Source organism: Grammomys surdaster, unplaced genomic scaffold (assembly GCF_004785775.1).
Source record: "Grammomys surdaster isolate TR1022 unplaced genomic scaffold, NIH_TR_1.0 125504, whole genome shotgun sequence".
NCBI classification, from domain to species: domain Eukaryota; kingdom Metazoa; phylum Chordata; class Mammalia; order Rodentia; family Muridae; genus Grammomys; species Grammomys surdaster.
In genome coordinates, this window is record NW_021620360.1 from 1,488,035 (window position 1) to 1,509,586 (window position 21,552).

The 21,552-nt window shown below is 46.9% G+C and overlaps 1 protein-coding gene across 2 annotated transcripts; it reads right to left on the reverse strand.

The window, feature by feature from the left end:
- Positions 1 to 12,280: 12,280 nt before the first annotated feature.
- Positions 12,281 to 16,439, reverse strand: LOC114638132 (H-2 class I histocompatibility antigen, D-B alpha chain-like). 2 transcript variants are annotated; one of them, XM_028786509.1, is made up of 8 exons: positions 16,348 to 16,439; positions 15,875 to 16,144; positions 15,376 to 15,651; positions 13,520 to 13,795; positions 13,276 to 13,392; positions 13,064 to 13,096; positions 12,843 to 12,890; positions 12,281 to 12,709 (listed from the first exon to the last, which is right to left on the reverse strand). In XM_028786509.1, exons 1-7 carry the CDS (start codon positions 16,418 to 16,420, stop codon positions 12,844 to 12,846), a joined length of 1,092 nt encoding a protein of 363 aa, XP_028642342.1. In that variant the 5' UTR covers positions 16,421 to 16,439; the 3' UTR covers positions 12,281 to 12,709; position 12,843. The 2 variants fall into 2 exon arrangements, with proteins under 2 accessions (XP_028642342.1, XP_028642344.1); XM_028786511.1 differs by lacking the exon at positions 12,843 to 12,890.
- Between the last annotated feature and the right edge of the window lie 5,113 nt (positions 16,440 to 21,552).

The window sequence follows — 21,552 nt, forward strand, 5'->3', positions numbered from 1 at the left end:
GATATAAAACAACTCTTTGCCTTTTCCCACTTAGGATAGCATATAAAATAGAACTTTTTTCCTTTTCTCAAAAAAAAAACTTTTATTTTTTACTTTTTTTTGTTTTGTTTTATTTTTGGAGACAGGGTTTCTCTTTATAGCCCAGGCTGTCCTGAAACTCACTCTGTAGACCAGGCTGGCCTCCAACTCAGAAATCCACCTGCCTCTGCCTCCCAAGTGCTGGGATTAAAGGCGTTTGCCACCACTGCCCAGCTTTACTTTTTCCTTAGATAGTTTTCATAGAAAACTTTTTTACTCTTAATAATAAACTCTATAATAACTTTTTTAAGTGGCCTCAGACTAGCAGGCATAAGTTAGAGCCCAGCAATTCTTGTTGAGATAAAACAAAAGCTGTTTACTTAATTTTTGGCTGTTTTTAGAATGAGGTGATAAGTGCAAAAAACAAAAACAACAACAACAACAACAACAACAAAAAAACCCAGTTTCTGGCCTCAAAGGATCACAAAAGGCAGATCAGCTACAGTGGCATAGCAATATAGACAAATAAACTTTTATTATACAGCAACTCCAGTGTAAAGAATAAAATTGCATGGCCAATTGTTTTTGTAAGGTCTATAATCTATCTGATATACAAATTTGTTATGACATTTTCCTGGGGTCCAGGCAATCCAGTATGAGCTCTTAAATTTTGTCTTATAAAATTAAGGAAAAATACATGTTTCTTAAATTGAGCTCTATTTGTAAAATTTGAAAATTAGCAATATCTGAAAAAGGAACAATTTTAAGCAATTTTAAACCATGAGCTATATACTAGCTATGAGTATACCAATTAAAAGCTTAATTTTTTGCATTTTAAATAATGGCTACAGCACATAATTTAATTATTTGTACTGAAGTGGGGTGGGAATTCAAGAGAGTAAACATATAATCTAATTATATATATTGTCTTCCTGTTTGATGAGCTGTCTATTAATACAGTAAACACACCTTTTATGGGCAATATATGTATAAATTCATAAGAAATATAAAAGCATGTATAGAGGAAAACTGTAACAAATTGATCATGTAATGAGCAAATATCAATATTCTTTAATAACCAATTTTAATATTATTTGGAATATGAAATATTTCATTAAGTTCTTCAAAATATCTTTGTAATCTTGAGCTATAATTTTATATTAGCACAACAACAGCTTCAAAACAGGATGTTAAAACTTCTTTTGGAGCCGGGCGGTGGTGGCGCACGCCTTTAATCCCAGCACTTGGGAGGCAGAGGCAGGCGGATTTCTGAGTTCGAGAGTCCGAGGCTAGCCTGGTCTACAGAGTGAGTTCCAGGACAGCCAGGGCTACACAGAGAAACCCTGTCTCGAAAAACAAAAACAAAACTTCTTTTGGAAATAAAGAAATATAAATCTATATCAATGATCCCTTTTTAACAAAGGACTGATATAAAACAGCCAACAACTAATCAATCTATATACTATACTTATTAATAACGGCTTCCTTTACTTTCTGCAAAATTACTCTTATCAGTTAATTATAGAGGAAACTTAGGATTTGTATCTCCCTGAAAAACATTAAATAGAGGCTTAAGTCCTCTTGTGAGTTTAAGATAAAATAAGTAAACTATCTTTTCTTATTTCAATTTTCTGTGTCACAATATTTTTAGAAATATAGCTGGTGTCTCAAATACTGAAAAGATACTCTCTTTGAATGTTTTCTGGAGCAACAAGCACTCCCTGAAATTTAAAACTTGTCATATGAGAGCAAAAGCTTGTATTAAAACTCCTTTAGAGGGATTAACTAACAAGCCAATTGTATAACAAAAAAAAGTATTCATCAGGACCTTGTTTGATCTCAGATAAAAACTCTACTGAGACCTCTTTTATACATCTGGTTTTTTAATTACTCTAACTCTGAATTACCAGTTTTAATATAGATTTTTGTTACCAAAATTATAAATTTGTAATCATACTCAATAATATATAACCAGAACATATAGAACATACTTATTTTTTTAAACCAATCAGGAATAAAAATAAATGCACATCCAATGAAATTTTTCTTACCTTTTTTAACTGTAATTTTAAGAAAAAAAAAAAAGCATCCTGTCACTTATTAAACTGGAAAAACTACTATCAATTCTTTTACTCTAAAAGCTAAAAAACTGTTGGCCCCTCTAACTCCTGTCAGGGCTTCTCTTGTGCTCTACTTCCAGTCACAGAGCAGGGCAATTTGTTTGTCAGCCTCTGTTGTGTAAATTGAAACTGTTTTTTTTTTTTTCCAAGCAAGTTTTAAAATAAATCCAGGGGTGGATAGCAAGCAGTTTTAACCAGATTTTCTTTTGAACATGAGACATAGAACCACAATCATTCAAACAATGGAACAAAAATAGACAATTGACACACATGGACAGATTGTTGTGCCAACGACACACAATAGACAGAGAAAGCAGAACTGAGAATCTCTCCAGTGGGAATCAGAGAGATTTATCTCCTCTGTATGAGGTACATAGCATTTTCTTATCAATATTCCCTCTTGGGAAAAACAACCCTAATGAAATCAAAGAATTTTTAGAAATAGCAGACTTTTTAGCAATGAACTGGATGTGTAATGGGAAATCTATGGGAGGAAGATGCCAGTTCTTGGAGCCTGACTTGAGGGTGGGATCCGGAGGCCATCTCGGCAGAAAGTTTTCTGAATGACTTGGTGGTTAGGGGTGAACCAACGCACCTGACGTGTTGGTAAACAGCATCTGTGCGCTCTTGTTGTAGTTGGGACCTGCATTGGGCGTTCTTGCTGAAGCAGCAACCGATGTCACAGTGGGGGCCTACGCTGGACCTGGGGAACCTGCGCCTAGCACAGCGGGCCGGATACTCTTGCCTGGGAGGGAGGCAGTGCGTGCGGTTTTTCATTTCAATTTCTTTTGCTGTTTTTGTCACTTCTGACACCCATAATGCCAAGTTGTCTCTAATGAGCGCAGCTGGAGCGAGCTGTGAGAACTCTCTGGTTTTAACAGAGGTCTGGAGCAAATGTGTCTCGGCCTGCGGGGCGGTGAACTGGGAGGGGAATAGGATCCAAGGCCTCTTTTTTGGCTGCTAGGAAGGGCGGTGCTAAACCATGCAATTCGGTCTCCAAATGTTGAAGAGCTTGGACAAGCGGTATTTGTTTCTTTCGGGTCTCTATCATTTGGCACAGTTATATCAGCAGTTAGCTGATGGCGAGCATCGACTGTGACAGGCAGGTCAAGGAATGTCTCATAATGTGGGGGTGGAAAGAAGGAGGGAGAGCCGCAGCTTCTTGTGGGGAAGGCGGGGCAATAGTTTTGGGCGGATTGTATTGGCGATCCGATTAGTAACCGGCTGCCTCTCCAGCGAGATTCCCTTCATCTGCGGGCGGCAGCAGATGGCCAGCGTCCTCAAGGGCATGCAAAGAGAAATAGAAGCTTCCTTTGGACTTATTATCGGGAGGTTTTGGAGAAGGTTTTTCTACAGGGGTCGGGGGGAGGGGGGTCAGAACCGGCTTCCAAGTCAATAAGGAATAACGCGGGAGCAGACCTGGGCACCTGGGGTGTCATCAGCCGCTGAAGGCGAGGCAAATAAAGGTTCCTCGCTTAAAGGGGACGGACGCAGTGTGCAAGTTGCTAGGTTAGCAGAAGGAAAACGGGACGCTGACTCTTCAAAGGACCGCTCTCCCATGGAGATCAAGTAACGGAGATCTGGCTGTTCAGGGGTGATCCTGAGAATGTCATCTATAAGGGACCGATAGCTGAAAACTGTAACAGACATTTTTGCAGGTCCAAATGTTTCAAAATGATTTCTAATACAGTCGCCAACTCAGAGCCACCGTTTTTGATCAATTGTTCCCTCCTAGGGGAACCATGGATAAATTTCTGCCACAAAGTCTAAAAATTTCTCTAAATACTTTTTTCTTAACCCTAGTTCCTTGCGTCCTAAGAGACTCCTTGAGTTCTGTAATGAACAGTGACTGTGTAGAAAATGCCTGTCCCTTCCTTTTTCTCAAGGTCTGGCTGCTCTGATTCTCACAGAGGACTGTCTCACAGCAGGTTGGACTGTGGCGTCCTTCCAAATGCGAAGTGCTCTCAAGCACCTCGATTCCTCTCTTGGGTGCCCTGAGAAATGCGAAGTCGCTCACTCACAGAACCTACCGAAGTCACTCTAAAAAGTGCTCCGTAATTCGGAGTGCCCTCAGGCACTCCCAGCAGTCACCCTCAACTCTCCTAAAAAACTGGGTAGGCCTACCCTTCTTTGAGGAGCGGCATTCTCTCCTCCTCAATCTTCAGAGTCCCTGTTCAGGAGCCAGAATGCAGGAGTCCCACGGGGCGTTGAACTGGGTTCTTCTGGAGGACCTGGAAGAGAGAACTGGAGGACAGGGTACCCAAAGAACGACGACTTGTCTAGAGTCTGATTAAACTGTAATTTTAATTTTTCACAGGGGGTTATATACTCATAGAAGCAGGATGTGGGGTGGGGGATGGCTGACTTAGGCCTATTGCTGACTTAGGCCTTTAATGTATAAGCAAGGTTGCTCCCAACACTGGATGGAAAGCCTGTTTCAGTTAGAGGACAAGTTCAAGGGCAGGCTGGACCACATCTTAAAAGTATCCACTGGGATACAGCTCAGAGGCAGGAAGCTGTCCCTAGGTCCCATCTACAACGTGAGGGGTAATTTCAGGTGAAAGATGCTGTCAAGGAAAATAAAGCAATTTGATGTTGTTTCCTTTACCCCATTCACTTCCCAGGGCCTTGGCTGTACTAGGCTGGGGGCCTAAGCTCACCCAGACCCGGCCCTGGGGATTCATGCTCCATTCTCATTTTTTTTTTTTTAAGACAGGGTTTCTCTGTGTAGTCCTGGCTGTCTTGGAACTCACTCTGTAGACCAGGCTGGCCTCGAACTCAGAAATCCGCCTGCCTCTGCCTCCCAAGTGCTGGGATTAAAGGTGTGCGCCACCACTGCCTGGCGCTTTCTCACTTGTTACAATTTTCCCACCTACTTCACCACCCCCTTCTAGATGTCAGTCCTGGAGTTCACGGTCTTTGGTTCTGTGTGCTCTGGATCTTGCTATGTGGTTGAAGACTGCAGAGATTTGCCCTCCTGAGGGCTGGGATTAAAGGCATTCCCCCAAAAACCTGGGACTCTTTCTTTGGGTTGGTCACATCAGCTGGTGTGTAGTTAAGACACGGTCTACAGGCAGGAAGCTCTGGGATAAATCCCGGGCAACAGCAACCAGAAAGAAAAAGAAACTAATGCTCTGATGTGGGGGCTGTGCAGGGGATACCTGGTTCCTTAGTGTGGCCCTTCTTCAGTGTGAGCCAGACAGCTTCAGGGGCTCGTGAAGCCGGCCAGCAGTTAGTTCCTGGACTCTGCAGTCTGCAGTCTGGAGGGACATTTGACAAAGTCCGTTCCCAAGATCCTTGGAGCTGCGATGCCGCTCAAGGCCACCAGGGGGCAGCAGTACACAGGAGTAGGAGCCGGTCCAGTTCCCAGTCACTTAAACCGCGGTGAGCTTTGAATGCTCAGGAAGGCAGGGAGTTGTCATCGCCTATGCCCTCTTCATACAGAAGCAGCCAGGGATATTCCCTTCAGCCCCAAACCTTCTGTTTTGCGGTTTTCACGGGTCTTCATGATCTTCGGTCTGAAACACAACTTCTGAGTGAGATTACACCTCGGGCTCCTCCTCCACTCAACACCACACTTGATGATACAGACACACAGACAGACACAGACACACCCACGTGTGATCCCTACCCACACTTGGCATGCTGAGGTGAGGCAGGAGGATCAAAAATTCAAGATCGGGACTGAACAGATGACTCAGAGATTGAGAGCATTAACTGCTGTTCCATAGATCCTGAGTTGAATTCTCAGAAATCACGCGGTCCCTCACAACCTTCTGTAGTGATGTCTGGCGCCCTCTTCTGGCGGACACGCACATATGCAGAAAGGTTAAAAAATAGAATTCAAGATCAACCTGAACTACAAGAAGACAACAACACAAACAGCATAAATGAACGAACGCACAGGCTTCATAGACCAGTAACATCAGGGACCACTGTAAGGGGTGTTGTGTCAATTTCTCCCTTCCCTTGCTGAATCTCTAAAACCAGATCAGTGTGTACATCTGCTTCAGGGGACCCTAGAGTCCTGCACTAGGGTTTGGAGGTGTTCCTATGTGCTGTAATGACCCCCAATAATGTTGGGGGATTTCTTCCTTTACAGAAATCTTATTTCTCTCAATTCATTTTTTGTTCTTTTAAAAAATATTTTTATGTATACCGGTATTTTACCTTCATGTATGTCTGGGCACCATGTGCATGGAGTCCCCCAGGCAGTCAGAAGAGGGCGCCCTATCCCCTCTGAGACTGAGTTACAAGTGGGTGAGAGCTGGGAACCGAACCCAGGTCCTCTGGAACAGCAGTAAGCATTCTTCACCTCTGAACAATCTCTCCAGCTCCATAATTTTACTCGGAAGTGACACCATCTTTATTTTTATGCCTTGGTTCTCTGTGGGTCTTTCTTCTGCAGCCACAGGGCCTCACTCAGGCCTGAGACACCTAACTACCCTGCAGAGAAGGTTTGAATAGGAGAAGCCCTGGGTTCCTCAGGGTCACAGAGTCCAAGAGAAGGAACTTTCCAATCTGTCCCCACAGTGCTTAGTCTACCCAAATGTCTGATGTCCTCCAGCACCAATGTAGCATTGGTAACATAACCCACACATGGAACACTCCAGATGCCATGTATTGGCTTCTATTTTCCAAAACCTACTTTAATAAGCTTACTTAAATATTTTAACCTCTCTTCTAGCTCACCACCCACCAGAGATAGTAGAAAGGAAAGGTTAATAGGGCAAAAAAGGATGAAGACCTGTATAGAAATACTTCTTTGGGGTAAGTCCAATCTGTATTGTCAGGATATCAGCAGTTGACTTCACAAGAGTCAGCAATGGGAGTTCAATTCAGAAGAAACTTTCAGAGGCTCTACCAATCAGCCTGAGTCTGCAGAAGCAGGAAGAAGCTGCTGGAACACCACCAGAAGTTCTTTGGTTTGTTTCTCTCTACAAAGTCATGACAAAGATCAGCAAAGAAGGCAAGGCTAACCAATGCCACAGCATCATCAGTGAAGACCAGCATCAGCAAAGACCAGCAGACACCTGCAAAGACCAGCAAAGAGTGGCAAAGTGAACCAATGCCACACAGCGTCATCCATGGTCTGTTGGGTTATATTTATACCCTTTCCAAACATCATGTGTTCTCTCAAGAGAGCATCTCTCAAGGTCTAGCAAAATATCACATGCCCCTTTTCCAGGCAGCTTCCAGAAAAAAACACCACATGTCTGCTTCAGCAAAAACATTCTCCCATAAGACAGTTTTCAGAAAAACACCACACAACACCACTGAGTCTCCAAAGATACCAGAAATTTCCACTTCAGGCCTGGTTTTCCTAGATTAGGTCCTTGAATCATCAGGCTACATTGTCAAAGTGTTTCTTGTATGTCACCCATGTCTGTTTTTAAGATACAGTCTGTAATTCCATCTGTGTCCCAATTCTTTATTTAGTATGGACCTTTGACATAACAGAAAGCCGTTTTCTTTCTTTCTTTTTTTTCTTCTTTTTTTTTTCGAGACAGGGTTTCTCTCTGTAGCCCTGGTTGTCCTGGAACTCACTCTGTAGACCAGGCTGGCCTCCAACTCAGAAATCTGCCTGTCTCTGCCTCCCAAGTGCTGGGACTAAAGGCGTGCGCCACCACCGCCCGGCAGAAAGCTGTTTTCTCCTGACTGCTTTTCAAACATTGGGAATGTGACTCAGTGACTAGAGTTCTTGTATACCACATGCCAAAAGTTCGATTTCTCAACACCTGCAAAAGTAGGGTTGTGTCATCCAGGCCAGGATGGTGAGGTGACTCAGGTAGAGATGCTTGCCACCAAGTCTGACCAGCTGAGTTCAGTCCCCAGAACCCACATAGAAGGAAAGGACTGTCCCCCTCAATGTTGTCTTTTGATTCCCTCTCCCCCAACACACACACCACAGCTCGGGAGTGCCCTCATTTGCACACCATACACTTAAAGCAAAAGTATAAAACATAGCATGTAAAGTAGTTTAATGTTCCTGTGATATCCTTGCATGGGTTGCCCTTCAATCCTCCTGGCAGCTTCTCATTGCAATGTGGGTTGTGGACACAGGAAAATTCAACCACTGGAAAGTCAGGAGGCAAACTGAACACAACTTATACTTACCTGTCCTTTGACATATGTGTCCTTAGACATACGTGTCCTTATACACACGTGTTTACATCTTCTTCAACATGAAACCAGCATGGTTCTTTTTTTCATTTTTATTGCACTGATTTAATAATTATGTGTAGGGATGTGCATGTCATGATGCCCACGGGAAGCTCAGAGGATAACTTACAGGAGTCAGGTCTCTCCATCCACCATGTGGCTTCAGTGGATCAAACTCAGGGAACCAAGCATGGTGGCAAGAACCTGTACACTCTGAGTCATCTCCAAGGTCCCTCGGAGACCACTGGGTTTGAACGTTTCCTTTGGAAAGTTCCTTCATTCCTGGACTTGGCACATGCAAGAAGTGTCCACCATGACATTAGAAAAGGGGTTTCCTGATAGATAGGAACCAGCATTGCCTTGTGACTCTGGAGAACCAAGCCTTCTTGCCCAGGTCCCACCTGTGGCAGTGTCAGCCAGCTGCCACCTGTGAGAGGCCAAATCTATTAAATTCAGACTCCATTTTAGAGGACCTGACCTCAGGCAAACTAACAGACCAGTAGCTAGCATTACTTTCCAAGTTACCTCCCAACAAAGCCAGAGCCCAGCTCAGTCTCTAGACTAACCCCCAACAGGACCTGTGTCTCCAGGTTACACCCCCAACAAAACTGCACTCCCAAGTTACAAGCCCATCCCCTCTCTAAGGACCACCAATGCAGAGGGAAGCAGAAATTTAGGTTTATGGTATGACTCTCAGTACCAGCCAATTATGTTAAGGCCATAGAAACTTTCTAATTAGATGCTTGCACACTCACCCCCCACTTCCAGAACAGAGGTGTGAACTCTCAGCTGTTCCTGCTGCCATGCCTGGTGTTTGCTGTCATGATGTTGATGGACTCAACTATTTGGGACTCTAATCCCCAGATTGACCTTCTATAAGTCTCCGTGGACATGATGTTTCATCACAGCAACAGAAACGTATCCAATACAGTTCCATTTTCCGTCACTGTAGCCTACTATCTGACAAGACACAGCTTAGGGGGAAAGGGCTTATCCTGGCTTATTTTAGTGCCTAACATTATATCTTTCAAAGTGGTGGCAGGCCCTTCCTTCTTGCCCCAGCCTATGGGCCACCTCAGTAAAATGTCCCACAGGAGCTGTCCAAAATGGGGGCTCCAGTTAAAATGGCGGCTCCACTACATCTCCTCAGCCTACACATGTCACAGGAGCTGTCCATAATGGCAAAACCTCTCCAATCCCCTCCCGTCTCCTGCAGTCCCACAGAAATGACATCTCAGCAAAAGCCAGCTGCATCTGAGAAAGACTTCCTACTCTAACCCATGGGCCCGATGACAGGGAAAAGGTGGTGAAAAAAAGCTGGCAATCCCTGAGCAGAAAAATCACATTCCAGTGACATGGCTTTCTCTGCTTGTAAGATCTTCTATGGCAGGAGCTCCGGGTAAGTGATGGTGATTTCCTTTTTAGGCTTGCAGGAACACCAGAAGCATCTGGCAGGACACAGGTAAAACAGAAATCTAGGAAAGAGAGCTACAGAGCCTTCTTGGGTTTGAAGGAACTCAACAGAAAGGCAGACTAGCTTGGTAGATTGACACACAGAGAGATTTCTGAAGATCTGGCAGTTTAGTTGTAGAAACAGACTTGTAATAGATATCTCCTATATAGTTAAGAAAATAAACTTTCCTTGCTGACCTGGCAGGTTTTTACCTCAGTTTATGCCTCTGCTGTCTTCAGTGCTATAAATATTAGTTAATTTAAATGGTCACAGGCCTATGAGCAGGACTTTTGTCTCCTGCAATACAAAGTCATCCACTGTGCAGAGCAACAACAGGCTTATGAACAGAACTTTAAGACAGACTATGTAGAATACAGCATCCTTCATTGTGGAGAGCCAGTACCGCGCCTTAAAGATGGCGCCTAGCACTTTGCCGCTTGCGCAGCAAACAACTCCATATTTAGGCATGAGGCTGTGCTTGTGTGTGGCGTGATCATCAGATCATATTAGGGACCTATGGAGACTGGCCACGCAGCGGTTAATCATTGGCTGAGGCTAGGGTATAAGTCAGGATCGAGTGGGAGAGAAGAGAGAAGAAGCTTGAAGAATCCTGATTAAACTGCCTCAAGAAGGAACCTGGTTGTCTTGTGTCTTCTTTCCTGCTGGTCAGGAAGGGTGCCGGACACTTCATGCCCAAGTCAGGGCTGCAAGCCACAGGTTCACTGAGCTGGGAACAAAGATTAAGAGACTTCAGGGAGTTGACTCCAGAACACAAGCTGCTAAAGGATAGGATAGTCCAGGAGTATAAAGGGTTCAGGGGGCAGTACCCAAGTTACAGAGAGAGAAGCATCCCTGTTCTGGAAGTGGAAATCTCTGGTTCCTTCGGAAGTCAGTTACGTCAAATGATAAGCAGACACAGGTGAAAAAAACTGTTTTGCTGAAGCAGACACATGAAAGGACACGTGATGTTTAGAAGGAATATAAATAAAACCCAACAGACAGTAGACGAGGCTGCATGGTATTGGTAAGCCTTACCGTTGTTTATTGGTCATTGTTTCTCATGACTCCATAGAGAGAAATGCACCAAAAATCTTCTGGTGATCTTCTGGCAGCTTCTTGCTGCTTCTGCAGACTTGGGCTGATTGGCAGGGTGAAGTGGAAGTTTCTGGATATGTCTGCTGATACAGACTCACGTGGAGTTTTGCTAAGACAGACCTGTGTGAAGTTTTGCTGAAGCAAGACTCGAGTAAGGACGTGTGATGTTTGGAGGGAGTATAACAGGACACAGTGGACAGTGATGGCGGGCTTGCACAGCTGGCTTGGCAATGCTACGTTGGTGTCATGTCATTTTCGCTGATCTTCGCTTTGTTGAGAGAGTCATGGCAGAGAACTTCTCCTGGTGTCCCTGCTGCTCCTGGTCATTCTTTTTTTTTTTTTTTGTGGTTTTTCAAGACAGGGTTTCTCTGTGTAGACCTGGCTGTCCTGGAACTCACTGTGTAGACCAGGCTAGCCTCGAACTCTCAAACTCAGAAATCCACCTGCCTCTGCCTGACAAGTGCTAGGATTAAAGGTGTGCGCCACCACGCCTGGCATTCCTGGTCATTCTTGCTGACTCATGCGGATTCAGTGGAGGCCTGGCTGTTTCTGCTGGGCTGTGCCCCAACTGATGATTCCTGTCTGCTATCCTGACACTACTGACCTGGACTGCTGGTATCCTGTCAATTGGAGATTGAAATCGGCCCAAGGAACTATTTCTAAACAGCAAGCAGCTGAGACTCCTGGCTTCTTCTGGATCAGCTGCCGTTGCTGAATCTTGGGAACTGAACTGCTGATGTCCTGACAACACAAACTGGATTTGATCCAAAGAACCATTTCTAAACAGGTCTGCTTCCCCCCTATCCTAATAACCTTTCTTTTCCACTACTTCTGGTGGGTGGTGGGCTAGAAGGCAGGTTAAACATTTAAGAACCCTTATTAAAAATAGGTCTTCAAAAATCTAAGCTAATAGTCTCAGCTCTGGATATGCTCCTGAGAGATGAACAGACAGATGACACCAGATTCCTGAGAACCCTGGAAAAGATGCTGGAAAGAAAAAGAAGAAACCACAACAGTAGCATGGCTACAGGGAGAGCTAAGGGCAGCACAAGACTGCATCATTAGTAGCTAAAACAAGTGGATGAGAGGAAATGTAGTGTAACTTATCTTGTGCACCAGGCACATTGAAGGATCCCCACTGGGGTGTCTGATCTTTGTCCCTGGAGACACAGAATCCTAGGAACAGGACCAGGCTCAGGGTCTGAGCCTGTGATCTGTCTGTTCATCTCTCATCCCTGTGTCCTTGTGATCACAGACTTTCAAAATGTGCCTCAGAGTAATGGAAAGAGCAGAGCCCAAGAGGTGACACAGCCCAGGAGTGACCCCACCAAAGATCAAAACACACTGAGCCCACCTGGGCACAGCCCTGTTCACACTCAGCTCCCAAAGCCTCATCCTGTCCCAATGGATACACACAGCATAGTGACACAGATTCTGGAAGGTTCTGTATCTGCCATTTATTTCTTCAAAAAAAAAAAGTATGTATTCTCAATCCATGAAATTAACAAGCAATCAACACTCAGGTCAAGATGTTAACAATCAAGTTCACATTCAGATTCTTATTCTCAGTGTGGAAGTGAGGAGCTGCAGCTCAGGGCTGCATGGAGCTGGCAGGATGCAGATGTCCCCCAGTGTTTGGCTGGATCAGGAAGGTTGGCTGTGGAAGGGAACACAGGCAGTGCAGGGGCAAGGTGCTGGTGAGCAGGGCAGGCTGGGCTCCACAGTTCTTCACATTGAGCCCAGAAGATCACAGGGAACATCAGATACTGTTGTCTAAAGAAAACTGAGGGCTCTGGATGTCAGAGGAGAGACCTGAACACACTGTCTGTCACTCAGTCCACTCCAGGCTGCTGTCTTCATGCTAGAGAATGAGTCATGAACCATCACTGTGAAGTCAACATTCCCACAACCCACCACTCACAGGGGATTCTGGGAGTCCCTGAAACCCAATCGTGTCCACATTGCCCCTCCCCAGTCAGGCCCCAGAGTGTCACCTTAACAATCTGGGAGAGACATATCGGAGCTCTGGGAGCTGTCCCTGCCTAGAGTAAAACAAAACAAATGTATATGTATGTGTATTTGTATGTGTTCATATCAAGGTACAAATGAGGCCTCCTGAAGGTTTATCTGGAATTACTATTATGGATTCCCAGAGCTCCCATCATCCCCAGCTTCACTCCAATGGCCTCAGGACAATCCTGTCCCCAACACTAACCTGGAGCTGGAGCATAGTCTCCTCCTTTTCCACCTGTGAGAAGAAAAGCTGTGAGAGTTCAAGGAAGATCTTGACACTACGAAGTTTCCAGAACTGACAGCAGACCCAGTTGGAGACAGTAGCAATGCAGGGTGTGGATGTGTTTCCCATTAATGAGCAGAGCACACTTCTAAAGGAAGCTGAGAGAAAACTCAGACCCTGCCCTTTCCTACCTGTGTTTCTCTTCCTCTTCATCACAAAAGCCACCACAGCTCCAATGATGGCCACAGCTCCAAGGACAACCAGAACAGCAATGATTATCATGTTTGAATTGGTGGATGAAGGAGGCTCTGGGAAGGACAGGGACAGGAAACCAAAGTGAAGGTCATGACCCCAGCTCTCAGCCCTGACCAGCTCAGGGTCTGCAGAAGGCTCCAGCTTTCCCTGACCCCAGCGCTATACCCTCACTCTCCTTACCCCATCTCAGGGTGAGAGGCTGAGACAGCCCCTCATGTTGCACATGGCATGTGTAATCCTGCTCCTTCCCAAGAGGCACCACCACAGATGCCCACTTCTGGAAGGTTCCATCCCCTGAAGGCCTGGTCTGCACAAGCTCCATGTCCTGGGTCAGGTCCTCCCCATTCAACTGCCAGGTCAGGGTGATGTCAGCAGGGTAGAAGCCCAGGGCCCAGCACCTCAGGGTGACATCACCTTCAGATCTGGGGTGATGGGCCACATGTGCCTTTGGGGCATCTGTGTGGAAGATTTAAGAAATCCCACAATTAACAAGAGAAACTGAAATCTACACAAGATACAGTTAAATCAATGATGACACTGAACTATGTGTCTGTCACTTCAACTGTCATTGCACTAGTGACCAGGAGGTGGCGCTGGTCCCCTCAGCACAGAACTTCACATTTCCCCTGGGGGCTCAGAAGCCAAGAGGGAGTCCACATGAGCCAGTGGGTCAACACGGCCGTCCTTATGTGATGTTCTACAGCATGAGACAAGTAGTCAAAGAATGACAGATAAAATGGAAAATAAGTAATTTATCATGTGTTTGTGTTCATATCTATATTAGAAATTAGGGCCATATGCTCCTGGAAGGGTTCCGCCTCTGAGAGTCAACCACTGTTGTCGTCTGGCTTACCAGTATAACTGTCAGTCCAAGTGAACACCCATCACAAAGTGTGTAGCAGAAATGTGGTGAACCTCTAACACTCAGCCAGAGAAAATGACTCCCAGCCCCTGCCTCTGGACCACAAGGTACAGGTATGTTACACAGGATCCCTGGAGTGTGCTGTGGACCCCAGTGCAGCACTCACTGGAACACAGCAGGCTCACAGGGTGTGTGGATCTTCCCTCTCACTCCAGCTCTGGATTGCAGAAGACTCTGTCTCTAAGAAAGTCCCATTTCTTTTCACTAGGGGGAGCACTGTAACTTGTGGGTGCAGAGGAAGAGCAGGAGGCTTCTGGATGTTTAGTTCTGACAGGAAGCAGTCTAAGCTCACAAGAATCTCTCCTTTAATGAGAAACCTGATTTAACTTGTCTAATTATCCAGGTTAGCAGTCTCCCCTGGCACCTGTGGAGACTGATACAAATGATAATACAAGGGCATGGAGAAACAGGATCACTCCAGTGAAGACAAAAACTGACTAGAAGCAAAATAATGCCTTAAAAAAAAAAAGTTAAGAAAAGAGAAAGTAAGAAAGAATGAAAAGGAAAAACAAAAGAGAAAAAAAAAACATAAAGAAATCCCACAACTTAGTATTTCTCCAGGGTACCCCATAAGGCTCATGTGACCTTCACCACTGTAGGAATAGATAGAAGTGGGTTGTTGAAGGGATGCAAACCCCACAGACAGGGAGGGATCTGAGAGAATGTATTCTTTGGAAAGTTCTAGAAACTGGGGAACCAGCCTAGTGTAGAGGGAGTCCATGTCTCCCATCAGGTAAAGGAGACTTCCGGTCCTGAGGTGTAAGGGCTGACACACTCAGCGTGACAGGAGTCAGTGTCCACAGACAGTGGGTGTGGGCAGAGAACAGGCCTGGGATAGGCCATGGCTGACAGAGGCTACAATCTGACTGAAGAGAGCCACCATTGTTAAGTTGGGGGGAAATTCTCTCCTTCCCTCCTGAGACAGACTGGGAAGTGTCCAGGGAGAAGACTGACCCTGGGAGAGTCAGTGCAGTCACTGTGATGAGGATCAGGAGTCCCAGGGACACTCTCTCCCCTCTGAGACAGGGGCATCACCCCAGCTGAGGGTTTCTTCTTCCCCAGGACTGAGCCCCAGCCCCAGGGCAGAGGGAGGAGCTGCCCGCGGCCCCTGCACCTGTGCGCAGCAGCGTCTCCTTCCCGAGCTCCAGGTATCTGCGGAGCCCCTCCACGCACTCGCCCTCCAGGTAGGCCCTGTGTCTCTCTGCATCACCAGCCTGCTCCCACTTTCGTCGGGTGATCTGCGCTGCCATGTCCGCCGCCGTCCACGTTTCCAGGTCTTCGTTCAGGGAGATGTAATCGTGGCCATCGTAGGCGTACTGCATGTACCCACGGAGGAGGCTCCCGTCCGACCCCATGTCACAGCCGGACATCCACTGGAACGTGTGAGAGCCTGCGGGACCCCGCGGTCAGCCCCGCCCACCCGTCCCGGCCCCGCCCACCCTCCCGGCCCCGCCCACCCGCGCACTTCTCCCAACTGAAAGGGAAACCGGTCCCGGGTCGGTTCTGCTCCCGAACCTCGGACTTGGGACCCGGGGCGTCTCCGGTCCCTGGGCGTCTCCGGCCCCTGTGTCGGGACGTGGAGGAGTCGTGACCTCCGACCCGGGGTCACTCACCACCCTCGCTCTGGTTGTAGTAGCCGAGATTGTTCCTCAGGCTCACTCGGAAAGTCTGCTCATGTCCCTTGGATTTCTGTGTCTCCCGCTCCCAATACTCCGGCCCCTCCTGCTCAATCCACGGCGCGCGCGGCTCATCTCTTGGATTCTCCGCGTCGCTGTCGAAGCGCATGAACTGCGTATCGTCCACGTAGCCGACGATAATGAACCAGGGCTTCCCGAGGCCCGGCCGGGACACGGCGGTCTCGAAATATCGCAATGAATGTGAGCCTGGGGGCGGCGCGCGGTGAGACCCCGACCTCCTCCCGGGACCCCGGGCGGGTGCGCGGGCCGGGAGGGGAGCAGGGCGCGGGGCTCGAGACGCGGGTGGAGAAGGGGCGGAGGGTCCGGTGGACGATGCGGGGACGCGGCTTCCCCGGTGCCGCCCACGCCCCTCCCCGCAGAGCCCAGTTCCCTCCCGATCCCGCACTCACCCGCGCGGGTCTGGGTCGGGGCCACGGCGGCCGCCAGCAGCAGGAGCAGCGTGCGCGGCGCCATCGCCCCCATCTCGGATCCGGGAAGTCTGAGTCCCGCGGGCTGCGTGGACTTTATAACCAGTGCCTGCGGCGACGCTGATTGGTTCCCCGGAATCGCGCTATCCAATGGGGGTGAGAACCGCCAGTGCGTCATCAGTGTCCGGGCAGAAGGACCTGACCCAGGTTAGGAGCAGAAGTGAAACTGGGGAGATGGGGAATCCCCAGCCCTGGGCTTCCCCACCCCTGACCTCACTACCTGGAGACTAAGAGTTTGTCTGAACCCTGTGCTGTGGACACAGCGCTGTTTGTCATGCTGTCTCCGAGTTCTGACCCACAAGCTGTCAGGACACCAGGAGAGACCCTCAGGTCAGACTCTCTGTGTCCTCTCCTCCACCCTTCCTCTTCCTTCTTCTCTTCATTAGTCAGACCCTGGACTCTTCTAGAAGAAAAGCCACTTCCGGGAATACAATGGCGACACAAATGGTTGAGAATGAAGTGGAGAGATGCTTCTCCTTCAACAGAGGGTCCTGCAAGCCCCACACGGACCCCACAGAGACCAGGCTCTGTGTTCACCTGCAGTGGGTGGCTCACACTGCCAAGCCTGACAGTAAAAAGGAGACTTTGCCTCTTCCCTCAGGATCTGCCTTCTCAAACTCGGGCTGAGAGTCAGACTCCTCAAGTTTCTCCCCAGATGAAGCATCTGTAGCCCCAGATGGGCATGAGTTTTATTTACAAGATCTTTATTCTCGCTGGGCAGTGGTGGCACACACCTTTAATCCCAGCACTTGGGAGGCAGAGGCAGGCAGATTTCTGAGTTCGAGGCCAGCCTGGTCTACAGAGTGAGTTCCAGGACAGCCAGGGCTCCACAGAGAAACCCTGTCTCGTTTTAAAAAAAAGATCTTCATTCTCAGTCCTGAGATTGTTCATGTGGACCTGGGTCATTTTCTCTGCACTTAGACCCCCTTGCCCACTGGGAAGAGGGTTGGTATCAAAGGGAACATAAATTTTATGAATCACCCCACTCTCCATGTTTTGTTCCAGTGTTCTTCAATGTTTATCTAAACGTCATTAACATTAGGAACGGTAGGGTGATGTATATCTGTAGTGTGGGATGTTCCGAGCACCCCCATTTTTAACTTACAGGACCAATAGGCCAATCCTCCACAGGTGTTAATGTCCTTAAGGCATGATGGTCTGATTGTCAAGGAAAGCAAGCAAAGGAATCAGCACTGGATGTGGCATTTGGTGTATAGGAATCACAATGGGTTTCTGACATCCTGCTAGTGAGCAGTCTCCAGTCCTGATTATCTGGTTCTTCCCATGATCTGTTCCCATCACAAAAAACAAGGAAAGCATAGTGTTACGAGGAGAGGGGATAACACAGCATGGTGCTAATGAGGGTAAAAGCAGCCATGAGAATGACAGAGACAGAGCCTTGTGTGGGTTTGAGGGGTGGGGGTGGGAAGCAGCTGCATCGAGCTGTGTCAATGAGGACATGAGTGTCCTTCCAGGTGATCTGGTTGTGTGCCCTCAGGTGCCTGCATGGTCTCCTCTTTGTTTTCTCTGTGATCCCCAGGCATGACCTCTTTCTGACTGGAGGGGTCCCATCAGACATTGCAGGCTGGTCCCCAGACAGGGTGAGGTTGGTCCTCTGGAAAGATACAAACAAATCCCCTTCGTGTAGTTGATAGTTAACCTGACTTCCTCCAACACCTGTCAAATGGGTCCTTCCGTCTGACTGGGATGAGTGGTAAAGGTGGTGGTTCACCCCAGTGACAAACAATGGGAGGTTTGCCTTGTTTGGCATAGATTTTGAACACATTCAGTGTGAATAATGCCAGGTTTAATTTGGTATTTGGTGGTAGGAAGCCTTGTGTTTAATTAGTTATTTTTTTTAAGTATTTGATTTGTTCTTTCAATGACAGTTTAGCTCTGAGAGTTGTGAGGGATTCCAGTATGGTGGACAATCTTCCAAGACTTGCAGAAATTGTAGAATTGATGGCTGTTGAATGAATGCAGGTCCAGTATCAGCTTTGATATGGAGAGGGACCCCCATAATAGATAATTGGAGAACATGCGATTAATAAGGTTTTTAAATGGGAATAGGTATCAATAGTTATGAATACAAATTTTTGTGTACAGTGATGGGATTTGGGTGACATCATACTTGCAAGAGGGCATTAGCCTGAGAGCCTCTGGGGTTGGTGCCCAATTGTTATATAGCAGGGGTGTGAATTAAGGAGGCACAGGAGGAGCAAGTTCTGAAGATGTGTTTGAGGTATTTTATGGGGGTATTGGGGAATTTGAGTTGTAGCCATTCCAGATTAATATGCTTATCTGATGGGAGTTCTTTAGCAGTGAGGGGTGACAGAGTAAAGTCCCCAGTTGTGACAATCTACCAGCTGGTGTGTTGCCATCGGAGAGGGATCTGTAAGGGGTGAGTGTGACCACACATGGCTGACTAAAAACAGGATATGTTCTAGTTTAAAATATTTTTGAAATCTTCATTAATAGTTGGGAAAAAAGGGTCACGACCAAGTCTGACATAGGAGCAGGCTAGCCACGGGAGTAAGCTGACCGTATAAGTGCTGTCTGAACATAGACTAGCTGATTCTTTTAGGTATGTTAAGACCAGGAAGATTGAATACAGTTCTGTAAATCAGGGAGATTTATTTGTGAGAGGGGAAAAATGTGACTCAGAGCCAGTGTCTCTTTAGTATACTGTGTAGAGAGCATCCTGTGGCTCTCCATCTGTAAAAGCTGTGGGCCTTGGGATAGCAGACCAAGAGAACAGTGGAGGAGGAAGCCACCTAAAGACTGTCGGGAATTTATCTTTGGGGAATTGGTTGTCTGTCTGTCATCAGAAGCCAATGAGGCTATTAGCAAAAGAGGTGTGGCTTCTCAGGAGCCATTGTATGTCTGAGATGGGGAAGGGAAAACAGTTCCACCAGGTTCTTTTTTTGTTGTTTTATTTTGTTTTGTTTTGTTTTGTTTTGTTTTTCGAGACAGGGTTTCTCTGTATAGCCCTGGCTGTCCTAGAACTCACTCTGTAGACCAGGCTGGCCTCAAACTCCGAAATTTGCCTGCCTCTGCCTCCCAAGTGCTGGGATTAAAGGCATGCACCACCAGTGCCTGGCTTCCATCAGATTCTTTACCTATAATTTTTAAGGTATGCTTTCTTCCTGTCCTTATAGTGGATAAAGTGTTAACCTGGGTTAATAGTTGAGGCGCTACCCCTGTTGGAGCATGGAGCCATTCTAGGATCCCCTGAGGTTGATGTAAAGCTCCAACCACTGTGGGGAAGAACTGAATGTAAAGACCTGGATTGTGTGTTGTGGATCATAACATGCCAGGTGTTTCTAACATGGTGTTTAATAGAACAAAGGGTTCCTCTGGCTGCTGGCATCAGGGAGAGAGGAGAGAAGGGGTCCTTGTAACCCTTAAGTAAATCAAATAGAGGCTGTGATTTCCTGGTTGGTATGGTGAGCCAAGACCTAAACCAATTAGTATTGCCTAAGAAGCTTTGAAGGGTATTTAGGGTTAATGCACTGGGGAAGTCACTGACAGGTGTACCTGGCCAGACTGAGGGTACGCTGATTTCTCTCCCTAGGAATGTGATGGTTGAATAAGTTGAATCTTTCATTTTTAAAGGTTTATTCTCTTTTATGTATGTGAGTACACAGTAGCTCTCTTCAGAGACACCAGAATAGAGTATTGGATTCCATGACATATGGTTTTTAGCCACCATGTAGTTACAGGTAATTGAACTCAGAACCTCTGGGAGAGTAGTCAGTGCTCTTAACTGCCGAGCCATCTCTCCATCCAGAACAAGTTGAATCTTTGAATAATAGAAGGCCTCTTTCTGTTAGGGATTTTATGGCTTGTTGTTTAAGATTCTCTGAGGTTAGGTTTCAATCTTGCCTTTTAGCTTGTCATATTAACAGGTCATCCAAGTAATGAAATATACAGAGGCCTGAGTTAGAAGGGGGTTTTAATGCACCAGCTACAGCTTCTTAACAAATGGTGGGACTGTTAGCCATAGTTGCAGGAGTTCCCTCCACTCAACCCTATCAGCTGGTCCTGAGGTATTGACTTTAGGTACTGAGAAGGCACATAGGGGTTTAAATGGTCCCAGGTCTGGAGTGTACATAAACAGACCTGCTTAAAGCAGCCAGCAGAGAGTACGGCTTACTAAATTCCTGTGGAGAAATTACACTAGCTAAACAATTGGTGTGAGGCAGTGGTCTCATTTCATCATGGGAAGAAGTGGGATACACACGACAACTTAAATATATTATGTACATTTTTCCTTTCCCAGAGCTGTTCCCAAAGTTTGTGAGATGACAGAGCTGCTCTGGTTGGTGCTTTGGGGAGGTGCTGTAGATGTAACCATTTCTGCTCAGATGGAAGGGGATCTTGGGACTTGGAAGTCCAAGAACTACACAGCTCTGAGATGAGACAGTGTCCCAGTGGAAAGGCATCCTGAGACATAGGGGACCAGGAACCACACAGCTCTGAGAGGAAGCCTCCTCAGCAGAGGCATTGCAGCTCCCAGGGGAGGGTCTCCCCAGCTGAGCTGAGGATCTCAGGAGCCTCAGCCCAGCTTCTTCTCTTCCCTCCCTTCTCTTCATTGCTGCTTTCCTTAGGCTTCTTCTGATTAGAGAGAGAGAGAAAGTCACACCAGGCAGCAAATCTCATGAAAGAGATTTATTGGAGGATTTAGGGTGTGGAGGGATGAAACCAGAGATCGTGGCCTTTGCTCCCAGGTGTGGGCAGCAGGGAACTGGACAAAGGGTGGGGCTTATGTAGGATTTCTGAGGGGGCAGAGCTGATGGCAGAGATTTCCAGACTGAGAATTGATGGGATTTCAGGTCTTCAGTTTGGGGTAGCTCAGGGAATTCTGGGTTTTCCTGTTCAGGGATTAGTGGCGTTTTTTCACCCCCTTTTCCCTGGCATCAGGCCCATGGGTTGGAGTGGGAAGTCCTTCCCAGATGCAGCGGGCTTTTGCTGAGGCGCCATCTCTAGACCTTCAAAGTCGTCTCTTAACTTTCAAAGGCAAGCAAACATGTCCATAGGCTTTAGAAGGGTCCCATGATGAGTTTCCTTTTCCAGATCTGTTCCTGGAATGATGATGCTGGGACTAGTTATTCATTAATAAATGCC

Coding starts and splice junctions, on each gene's coding strand:
- LOC114638132 (XM_028786509.1), bottom strand. CDS start 16,420: ATGGGGGCGATGGCGCCGCGCACGCTGCTCCTGCTGCTGGCGGCCGCC. Junction 13,796..15,375: donor GGAGACGCTGCTGCGCACAG/GTGCAGGGGCCG, acceptor TCTTCCACACAG/ATGCCCCAAAGGCACATGTG. Junction 13,097..13,275: donor GAAGAGGAAGAGAAACACAG/GTAGGAAAGGGC, acceptor TTCTTCTCACAG/GTGGAAAAGGAGGAGACTAT.